Source organism: Barbus barbus, assembly GCF_936440315.1.
Source record: "Barbus barbus genome assembly, chromosome: 35".
In the NCBI taxonomy this organism is placed as follows: Eukaryota; Metazoa; Chordata; class Actinopteri; order Cypriniformes; family Cyprinidae; genus Barbus; species Barbus barbus.
The window spans coordinates 10,714,895-10,726,485 of NC_136763.1; the positions used below are offsets into that span (position 1 = coordinate 10,714,895).

At 34.9% G+C, this 11,591-nt stretch overlaps 1 protein-coding gene across 1 annotated transcript in view; it reads right to left on the minus strand.

Annotated features, from left to right (window-relative positions):
- Positions 1-3,944: 3,944 nt before the first annotated feature.
- Positions 3,945-11,591, minus strand: part of LOC306854991 (alkaline phosphatase-like) — a 15,744-nt gene continuing 8,097 nt past the window's right edge. Inside the window, exons 6-12 of the mRNA XM_079393361.1 lie at positions 11,446-11,591; positions 10,048-10,188; positions 9,579-9,648; positions 9,343-9,477; positions 7,910-8,101; positions 7,711-7,830; positions 3,945-6,102 (exon numbers count right to left, since the gene is read on the minus strand). The exon at positions 11,446-11,591 is cut by the window's right edge and continues 30 nt beyond it. Coding sequence (XP_079249487.1) covers positions 5,837-6,102; positions 7,711-7,830; positions 7,910-8,101; positions 9,343-9,477; positions 9,579-9,648; positions 10,048-10,188; positions 11,446-11,591 — 1,070 coding nt within the window. The 3' untranslated portion in view covers positions 3,945-5,836. The remainder of the gene's footprint in view (positions 6,103-7,710; positions 7,831-7,909; positions 8,102-9,342; positions 9,478-9,578; positions 9,649-10,047; positions 10,189-11,445) is intronic.

Sequence of the window (11,591 nt, forward strand, 5' to 3'; positions counted from 1 at the left end):
TGCAATGTTCTACCAGCACAGGAAACTTTAACACAGGACAATGAATGTTCAGTAAACACTGACAGTGTTTGACCCTGGTGCTGTCTGAAGAAACTCAAGATATATTTCATGCTAAATAAAATAACAGTAAAACCCAAAGTTCCAGACTGAAGTAAGGATTTACTCGCACATCTTTCTAAAGTCATGACCATTTCGAGCTGGAGGCTTTTGGTGCAAAAGCAAGAAGAGGTCATGAAGGATCAGGGTTTGGGGATAATAGGTTTGGGAGGAACAGAAAACAGAACATACTGTCTTGGAGTCTAAACTGTATATATACACACACACACACATATAAATTTGTTAAATATACACACATGTATTATTGATTATAAAAATTATAAAATATTATATATTATCAGTTCATTATATATTGTTGTTGTTATTATTATTATTATTATTATTATTAATAATAATGCAATTATTAGATTAATAATAATATTTGTATTGCTATATTGCTTGTTCATCAAAAACAATGACGTGTTTTGTAAATGCACGTGTTCCATCCACTTTTTCTTTTTCTGTTCCACTTTTCTAAATTTGCTTTTGGGTGAGGACAAAGATATTAGAAAATGGAAAAAAGCTTATACTGTATATATTTGGCTTATAAGATATGGGGAAACTTACAACCAGTGTATACAGTACTAATGCTTTGTCAATGCACCTAAAAGCCCTTTTTTTAATAAATGTGTTTCATGGCCTCTCAGCTGAACCACAAACCTGCTGGATCCGGCACCACTCCTTGTACCAGGACATCAGCTAAAACAATCAAAAATGGACTAAAGGACCTGTTGGCCATATATTACAAAAGTTTATTTGATGTATGAACACACAATTTATAATGTTTGGTTGCTAAGCCACAATAAAGCTCACATTTAATCAAATATGTTGACTAATCTTAAAATAGTAGCTGCATTGTTCTAAATGCATTTTCACTTTATGGTTGCTTCTGAAGGCTGTGTGTGTTTGTTTTGTTTAAGTCTTGTGTAAGAGGTCAGGGTGAGAGAGCGATAGGGGAAAGTTAAACTGTATTTGATGTTTCACAAATGTTTATCATCTGGATTAAAAATTACAAACCTTTAAAGTTAATGGATAATTGTTTGAAATAGAGAATACATTAGCATAATAATAGTTAGTAATACTATGCATTGTTTACAATTCAATATTTAATGATAACAGTAATATTTTGGTTAAATATAGTAAATATCTGTTTTGTATAAATGTTGTTGTTGTTGTTGTTGTTGTTGTTGTTGTTGTTATTATTACATATTAAATGCTGTTAAATATTTATTTTATATCAATTATAAATATATGAAATGTATACATATATAATATTAAATATATACATTATATTAATATTAAATATGTATAGCCAATAATGCAAATGAGCCCCTGAGGTTTATATCAGGGTTAAACTCCTTTAAAAAAAAAATTGTTGACAAAAACAATCATTATGGCATGGTGGTGGACATGGGCCATGCAGCGGAAGCAAGTCTGAATCATGGCATGGTTGCAGGCCTGGACTATGTTTGTAGAGGACAAGCTAGACCTTGAAGCAGAGGACAAGACCATAAAGGATTGGGTGTCCATGGTGATGATGGAGACCACTCAGGCAGAAACTATGGAACAGACATCATGGCACTACAGAAGACCACAGCACCAAATTGATAAACCACCATGGCAAAGCAGAAACATGTAACGCCTTCCTGAGCGTTACTGAGCAGGCTTGGGTGGTCTCCGTGGCCATGACTAAGCAGGTGTTGACAACCTAAATAGCTTTATCTTTGTCTCCATCCATGGTAATTTGCATATGAACTGGATTGGAAGTTGATATACAAACTATTAAAGATTCTTAGAACACTTATATGTTGCGTAGGTATCGACATATAATATACACTCTCAATTAGATCATCTGAATACGAATTGATAGAGACCAAACATGGTATAAGTGAGGTAATATTAACTAGTGTTCTATCATAAGCATTCATAAAACAGGATACAATACACAAAAACATATACAAGAACAGTAATATTATACACAATGACCTGAATATATGTGTGTTCATTCAAAGAAAGGTTTTTCTATTAATTAATTAATTAGAGAAGAGTTCATTTTTATGGCATAATGTCTCTTTTCTAAGGGGAAATGAAGTGAGTTGCTCTGCCCACATTCATTTGAGCAATAAAACAAGCGTTATCAGATGGGTTGCCATGGAACCAGAGGCCTGTTCTGCCTTTCTTAGGTGTTAGACCCTCATAGTTGGCCTTTTGGTTAGGTGAGGGGGCATAAGAGATTATTTGTTAAATATAACAAATAATTGTGTGTCTGATTGGTCCAAATGCTACACACCTATAAATTCAGAAACATGCACTCATACAAGCATATACGATTTTGCTACCAAATCATTAGTCCAAATCATCACTAGAAAGGGAAAATTTTAGTAATCCTAGATAATCAAGTGAAATCTTCATTTGCAATGGTTATGGTAGATTTGGCGCTACTGAGTTTGACCAAAACAACTCAAGAGAGCAGAGTTGTAGTGAACTCTGCTGCCTCTGGAGAAGTGTGTGCAGCCCAAACCGACAAGATATCTGTGGCCATTATCTTCCTGACAGACAGACAGCAAAGTTTGTAAATTCACATCCAGCACTCGTACCATCAGCACTGGAGCTCCTCAGGGCTGCGTACTCTCCCCACTGCTCTTCTCCCTCTACACCAACGACTGCACCTCTAAAGACCCCTCTGTCAAGCTCCTGAAGTTTGCAGACGACACCACACTGATCGGCCTCATCCAGGACGGTGACGAGTCTGCTTACAGACAGGAGGTTAAGGAGCTGGCTGTCTGGTGCAGTCTTAACAACCTGGAGCTGAACACGCTCAAAACTGTGGAGATGATTGTGGACTTCAGGAGAAACCCCCCTGCTCTCCCCCCACTCACCATCATGAACAGCACTGTGACTACAGTGGAGTCATTCAGATTCCTGGGCACCACCATCTCCCAGGACCTGAAGTGGGATATTTGCATAGAATCCATTGTCAGAATGGCCCAGCAGAGGTTGTACTTTCTTCGCTAGCTGAAGAAGTTCAACCTGCCACAGGACTTGCTGAAACAGTTCTACTCCGCCATCATTGAATCATCCTCTGCACCTCAATAACTGTCTGGTTCAGCTCAGCTACCAAATCTGACCTCAGAAGACAGCGGAGAATAATCCGGACTGCTGAGTGAATCATTGGTACAACCCTCCCCAGTCTCCAAGAAAAGTACTTATCCAGAGTGAGCAAAAGGGCTGGTAAAATCACTCTGGACCCCTCACATCCAGCACACTCTCTCTTTGAACTGCTGCCGCTACAGAGCTCTGAGCACCAGAACGGCCAGGCACAGGAACAGTTTCTTCCCTCAGGCAATTCATCTCATGAACACTCAACAATAAATGTGGAACACACAACTATAGTACATTATCCATTCACCATACTCACTTATTTTATTTTTATTTTCTCATTTCTAATTTGCACATACTTGACCTGTACATACATAGTTGTCTATATTATATATTGTGATTCTGATTCTATCTCTAAATCATGCTGCAGGACAGATTAGTGCAAGCTGGTGGTGCTCACTTGTTTTACAGAAATATCTCGCAGTACTGCATAATTGTGTGCTTTATGGAAATGCATTTGAACACAGTGGTCACGACGTGTCATAAAATATTATTTCCTAAAAGTCTCTAAAATTTGATGACAGTAGTTTTTTTATGCGGTCAGCATAGATCCTCATGTCTAAATGTCATATTGTTTTTCCATATTGCTCACTGAGTTCCATTTACTATGGCTGAGCTCTGTGCATTTCATAAAAACCACAACAGTGAATAAAAGCCACCTAAAACAAAATGACACATTCAAAATGTTTCTCCCCACACATTTTTTTCTTTATTGTGTAATTTTTCTTCCATCTTCAGAGCTTTGTATATTTTTTAATGACTTGCAATGTCCAAGTGAATAGCCAAGCAAAATAAACGTCATTTACTTTAAATCCATATTTTTGTCATTATTCATGAATTGCCTACATTCATAAAGAGACTCACAGATGCTATAAGCAAACAACAACTGCACAACTATCATTCAGATTCTGCATTCAATAAAATGATGTGAAAACATGGTAGATAAAGAGTATTTCGAAAACATACACAACAATTGTTCTGATTTTCAAGCAGCTTACAGATATAGTTATCTTGCAGGTAAATCAGTATAATCTGAATCAAGCATTTCCAAATCAAACATTAATGTACATTTTTACTTGGCATACAAGGGATGCAAACATGGCTTGACTGGTCAAGGACAGTAATGGTTACTCTAAATTTGTGACTTGCTTAAATGGGAATTTTGAACTGGTTTTCACAAGGGAATGTAATGCACTTAAGGAATTACATGTCAGTGAGGTAGATTGTATTTGATTTCAAATGTAGGAAAAAATAGAAAAATGCTGAGTGAATCCTTATTTCCTTATAAGTAGAGCAATTTTTGTATTAGTCCTGATAATATGTCACAAAATCATTCTCTAATAAGCACTAACTGTCTACTTTGTTAATTTCTAGTCATTTAATTATCGCTTTATTAACATTTTTGGGGAAAAAATATAAGGTAACTAAAAATGCCAAAGCTCACACTACACAAATTTCAAACTCATTGCACAAAGCACTCATAATATGAAAAGCACTGCATTGTAATTATTCTATACATCTTACAAACATACTTTGTTTTTTAATTCTCTTGAAAACATCTGCTGCTAATATATACTACCGTTCAAAAGTTTGGGGTCAGTAAGAATTTTTTAAAATAATTTTAAAAGCCTCTTTTGATAACCAAGGCTGAATTTATTCTGCATTTATTTATATAAAAATACATTAAAGTCATAATATTGATTCATTTTAAAATAACCCTTTTCTGTTTTAATACATAAAATGTAATTTATTCCTGTGATGCAAAGATGAAATTTCAGCAGCCATTACTCCAGTCATCAGTGTCACATGATCCTTCAGAAATCATTCTAATATGCAGATTTGCTGCTCAAGAAACATTTCTTATTTTCATCAATGATGAAAACAGCTGTGTTGCTTAATATATTTATGGAAACCATGATCATATAATAAACAGAAAGTCACTTTGTGAACACAAAGTTACTGTCACTTTTAACAAATTTAATGTATCCTTGTAAAAGTATCAATTTCTTTAAAAAAAAATATTGATCCCAAAATTTTGAACGGTAGTGTAGTATATTTTTACTGATGCAGAGCAGTTAAAATCTTCACAAGAGATAAGTGAAAATGCTCATGTGACTTGACAGACCTCACAAAATCTCAGAGCTAAAATGGTGTAGTGTGAGCTTGTTATACAACAACTGGTTCCAAGTGTGAGTTGCCTTGTGACACAGAAAGCGTGAACATTCGGCATCCTTTGGAAGTATTTTTGCTGGCCAATTTTTTTTCAGTTATTTATTATTATGATTATAATTATTATTTATAGAACAATATCACACTGACATTTGCGCTGCTGAACTGAATCATAGTAATTCTGCTATTCAGTACACCAGCAAGAAAAAAATTAACTGAAATTTCATTATTGCGACAGAAACTTCTCAAATTGGCCTCAAGCTCTCATAATACCCACACATTAGTCCCAATGTTGATAAATGCTTTAAAAACTAAACACGTTATAAAAATCATAAATTCCACTTGAAAGAACCAGTTAGGATAGTTTCTGATCTAATCACGGTAAGATAAGGGAGGATCCATAGAAGAGGGGTCAGCACAGAAGCCATTTAACTGAGAGAAGAAGGGCCAGCGTAGGGGAGATGTGACTGAGAGAAGGGGAACCGGAGTTTGTACGGCAATGGTCTTTGTTTTGGCCGATGCAAGCTGCGTAGGCCATGACGTGGGGAATGTAATGCTGCTCCTGGACTCCATGAAGAAGATGAGCCATGGGACCTTTGGAAAATATCGCCACGTCTTCACCGCCATGAGTCTCTGTGCTCAAGGGAACAGCAGACTGCGCCTGATAGTTGTTTTGGTCTGAAGACAGAAGAAAGTGTGTTAATGTATAACATATGTGTTCATATTTATTGATATTATTTTAAAACTAAATATTAAATTAAAATGTAAAAACACACTACTTTAGTTAAATACAAATATGAATGTTAACAATTACAGTTAAAACAACAGCATGTAGCTTAAGCATTTCTCGATAATTAGCAGAAATTAATTTGTAACGTTGCATTAAAATTGAATTACAAGTCATATTAAATAAATATTTAATAAAACAATACTTAATAAATAATAAAGAAACAAAATTGAGAGCAGTGAGCAGTTTCTTGTCTTTATTGCTTTATTTCTTTGTCCTGGAAATGAATGACAGAACAATGTCAGCAGCAGGGATGACAATGCATTTTACTTAATTGTTTTTGGATTGTGCTCTATCAGTGAAAACAGCAATTGAAACAGACAAACCTATGCTGTGGAATAGTAATTAGACAAACAGTGAAAGCCAGAGAGAGTGATGGGGAAGAGAATGAGAGAAGAGAGAGCCCCAGCCAGAACAATACCCATAATTCTATGGCTTGTCAAACATATAGAAGAAGAGTAAGAAAGATGGGCGGTGGGATCGGAGAGAGATTCACTTCATCATCATCAACTACCGTTGAGTTTGACATTCAGGACGCCTACATGCTATAGTTGCCAGTGCATCAGAGATTCAATTCAATAAGGACGGTGGGTCACAATGATGTAATTTACAACAAATCTCTTCAATAAAACGTATTACACAAAATTCAAATATAAATGTAAATTAACAAAACCTTAGCAACCACAAACTTTTGAACGATAAGGTTTCTTAAAGAAATCTCTTATGAGAATGGCAGACAAACAACAACAACGCAATATTCCTAAAAATGTGGGGAAGATATATTGATGAGGACTGTATTTGGGAACCGTTGTTGTAATTTAATGTTGTCTCTGGTATTCTGCTCTTTGAGCGTATATGTGCGTTTAGGGGGCGTGGCTTTGGACAGCGATTGCAGGGAGGGTGGGACGATCGCTTTCTGTGCTATCAGGCTAAAGTTAGCATTTTCCGAGATCTTCTATTGCACCTTTAATTATTTGAAATAGAAATCTTTTATGACATTAGAATTGTCTTTACTCTCACTTTTTATCAGTTTATTGTGTCCTTGCTGAATAAAACTATTTTAATAAAAAAAAAAAAAAAAACAGTTGTGTACAAGAATATGTCTTCTCCGTCTCTTAATCCAGTGAGGGGTCCTTTACTAAATAAAAATGGTTGAAGAGCCCTGAATGCAATGGATGATGCACTGCAATGAATCCATTTCAGAAAAGCAGATCCACAAATCCATTATGCTATATTCCCACTTGATTTCTAAGCAGGTCCTTTCATTTCCGCAAAATGAGTTGTAAGCATTTCAATCCATTAAGCTGTACTATCAGAGCTGTATTCACCCTTACTGTATGCTACAGTATGGACGTTTTACATTATTTGTTGACATATGCTATTGAATCACAAGAAACAGCCAAACAGGCACAATTAAGCCTAAATCCCAACATTCCAAGTATCCCAAAAAAGTAGGTCTCAAGGCAGAACCAGGAAGTGATAAGCCTGTAATTACTTACTGTAGTCCACAGTTGAGACATTTTCTCTAGCACCGTTAACCAACTTGAACCCTGGGCCATTTCCATAGAGAATGGATGTGAAGGGCTTCTGGTCAATGTCACTCATTATGGGGGCCAAACCTTAGGAAAAGACAATTTCCATCACACCATACTCTATAATTAAAGTTCTCCCAACATGCCTTGAGCTTTCATTACCTACCAAAGATTGAGTTTCCCCGATGTGTGTAGCCTCCAAAGGTGAAGACATGAGAGTGATCAGCCGTGACGACTGTCAGTGTGTCATAAATGCTGGTGAGGAGACCGGCTCGGGTAATGGCTCGGTCCATTTCCACGGCATCGTGTAAGGCCTGCTTGGCTTTTCCCTCATGGTGTCCATGATCGATGCGCCCACCTACCAGCATACAGCCCAGTCAGCGGTCTCATACAGAGCACAGAGACATTCCCTAAATCTCAACATACTGTATCTTTCCCTTCAATACCAGCAACATTTCAAACATTTGATCCTACATTAATTCACAATGTTGACGAGTTTATTAATAGTAAAATTAATTAAAAGTGGCAATCCTAAATGAATCAAATTAACTAATTTTAATTTAATTAAGCGGTTTAGTGTGATTTTTGTTTTTTGTTTTGTCACAGTAGCTGTGGGTTTCCATCCAAAGTTGCGAATTTGAGTTATGCGCAAAATTGGAATATTGCATAAAACATTTGCGAATAAGCACCATTTCCATTCAACGAGTCAAAAAGAACAAAATCGGCACTTCCTGATAAACTGGCACTAAATGTTACTATGAAAAGTAGGAGAAGCCACTGAATAAAAAGAAAGCAGACGAAACATAATAAATGTGGTCATTGCTGCTGTTTGGGAATGCAGTCGTGTTTAAGAAGGATCATAACATTTCAGATGCTGTGCAACAAGATCGGTCGGCTGATTAGTCAGGTTATCCCGTACCATCATGAAAAGTCACATGAAGTTTGAATGTACATGGAGGAATTTATTAGCAAAATTTGTTTCTCTCTCCCATTATTCACGTCAACCCTTTTTCGCACAAGTCAAAAACCAACTCAATCAAGCGTAAAAACCTCTCGCGAATGAAGGGATTTTTTTTTCCGAAATATACAGTTTCCATCCCTCGTTTCTGATGCGATACTTCAAAATGCGCATAAAAGCAGGATGATGGAAACAGTGATTGTTGTGCTACAAGCGAACTAAGGCAATCGTCCAATTAATTTTAATGAGCGCTTCAAATTAATTTATTCAATTAATTATTCATCTTCTAAAGGTTTTGTGAAATTACCATGCTTCTAGTATTAAAGTTTTCTTATTTCGGTTTGCTTTTTTTTAATCTTTTTTGATCACATATATACTTAGCCTGGTATTATAATGAAATGCATGCAATATATGATATACATACATATATATATATATATATATATATATATATATATATATATATATATATATATATATATATTTATTGTTTAATATAAATTTAATTTGCAGTAGATTGACAGTAACTTCCACAGCACTGAGAAATGCAAAATAATTGTTCGCAGTTTAATCAGATGTTGAACTGACCTCGCATTAAAATACTGTGGTTTAATGACCGGTGATGTACACTATACTTTTACCTTCCACCAGCAAATAGAATCCGCGTTCATTTTTTCGGAGGATCTTAATGGCCACCTCTACCATCTCAGTGAGGGAAGGGTCAGTTTCTTTGTTTCTCTCAAGCTCATAGGGCAGGTCTGCCGGCTCAAACAGACCTGCAGCGCAAATAGAACAGAAAAAAAAACAATGTAAACAGGAAAGGTAAAACAAAAAAGGTCACTTTTAGTAATTTGTCAGTAATGGTTAAGAAACTCACCCAAAAGATAATCCACATTGTTTGGATTCAAAGAAAGGAGGTCCTTCCTGTTCCAAACATAGTAACCTCTCTGATTACAGAAAAGTGAAGAGAAAAACATGAAATAGGTTAGATAAATGACCATACTCTCTTATCTAGATGCTTTATAGAATGTGTTTTATCCAATATCTTGCAACCAAATCTCTGTAATACGGGCTCACAACAAGTACAAATTTTCTTTATTTGTTATTAACTGCACAGCTGTAAAGCCTGCTTTAGGAGCCTCAAGAGCATAAGTCAATAAACATGGCATTATTAAAAGAGCACAAATACACTGCCAGAGTCAGGCAAACACAGAGAGAAAATGAAAAAGCGATTTGTCAGCAGAGGCATAGCATGGAAGCTTTTTTTTCCTGAACTGAATGAACATTCATTGTAAATGAAAAGATGGAATGAAGTGCCCTGTTTTTCCCCTTGTTTCATCTTTCACCTTATCCTTCATTCTGTCAGTCCACTCCCCCACAAGGTTCCTGCCATCTTTGCGTGTACCATTGTGTTTCTTGTCTCCTGGGTATTCCACATCTGGTGTGTTTATGGGGTACATATTTCTCCGCCCACCCCCCATAATCACCTGTCCGTCCAAACCAAGAAGAAAAGGGAAAAGTCACACATTTATTGTACACAGTGCTGTCCAAAAGAAAATCTAATTTAAACCAAAAGACACATTATGATGTACAATTAAGTAGAAATGTTTATAATTCTGCACTAAACCTAACTGCTATGCTAATTAATATAATTTATAATTAGTATTTTAAATAATTGTAAATATTTATTATTTTTCATAAGAAAGATATTATTAATAATAGTTGTTTTAAATATTTAATATTAGTGTATTTAAAATATTAAATAAAAATTATTTTATTAGCATTATTGTTGTTATAAATTGTTCATATTATTAATTATTCTCGTTATTAAATTTTATACTTTTTTAACAATAATAATACGTTTAAATACTTTGATACTTTGAATATTATCTAATTATTTTATCAACATTATTACCAATAACAACATTGTAATGTATAATTTATTTAATCATACTTTTATTTCATCAATATTATTATAAGTAATAATAGTGATACATACTTCTTATTCTTTTGTATAGCTGTTGTTAATATAATCATTTCTAATCAATATTTTAATAATTTTAAAATAATTTGTAATTAATATTTTGCATTTGTTTAAATTTGTTGTAAATAAGTACATACAGTCAAACCAAAAATTATTCAGACACCAGATATACATTTTTGATATTGAAATTTGATAGTTTGTTACTAGTGGGTGCAGGACACTATAGTTCATTTATGTAAGTGAGGATAGCAAAATAAAGTAAACTATGGCATATTATATCCAAAAATTCTTCATACAGTGGACTACCAGTAAAACTGATAAAAATTTGGGACCAAAAATTATTCAGACATTTTCACCTGACCATGTTCTGCCTAAGTGTTTTTCTTTAATTGCTAATGCAACCTGTTTACACCACAGACTGAACAAAATTAATTGCTAATTGGTTGACCTAAATTTGTATTATCTAATTATGTACTTAAATTTAACAGCTGACAGCTATTCAACCTAGTTCATTACATACCTTTATATCAAAGTTATCTGACATTATCAAGATGAATTTGTTCTGACACAGTTTAACTCTTCTTGTCATATTTAATCACCATTTACTAAACTACAGCCAATAAACTGTGATAATATAAGAAATGTTGAAGATGTCTAAATAAATTTTGGTTTGACTGTATAATTATTACACTGAATGACCCAGCCCAACACTATATAAGACCAGTTCATAAAACTGGAAGATAATCATTAAAAAGCTCACATCAATGTCAGGGATATTTTCAAAGAGTTGTCTGGCGATGTCCTTGCATCCGCTCTGGAGTGCTTCAGCAGGCATTTCTCCGTCTGAATACCAGTCCCGGTCTACACAGTGTGCATACGCCGCACTCGGAGTGGCATGGTTCACTC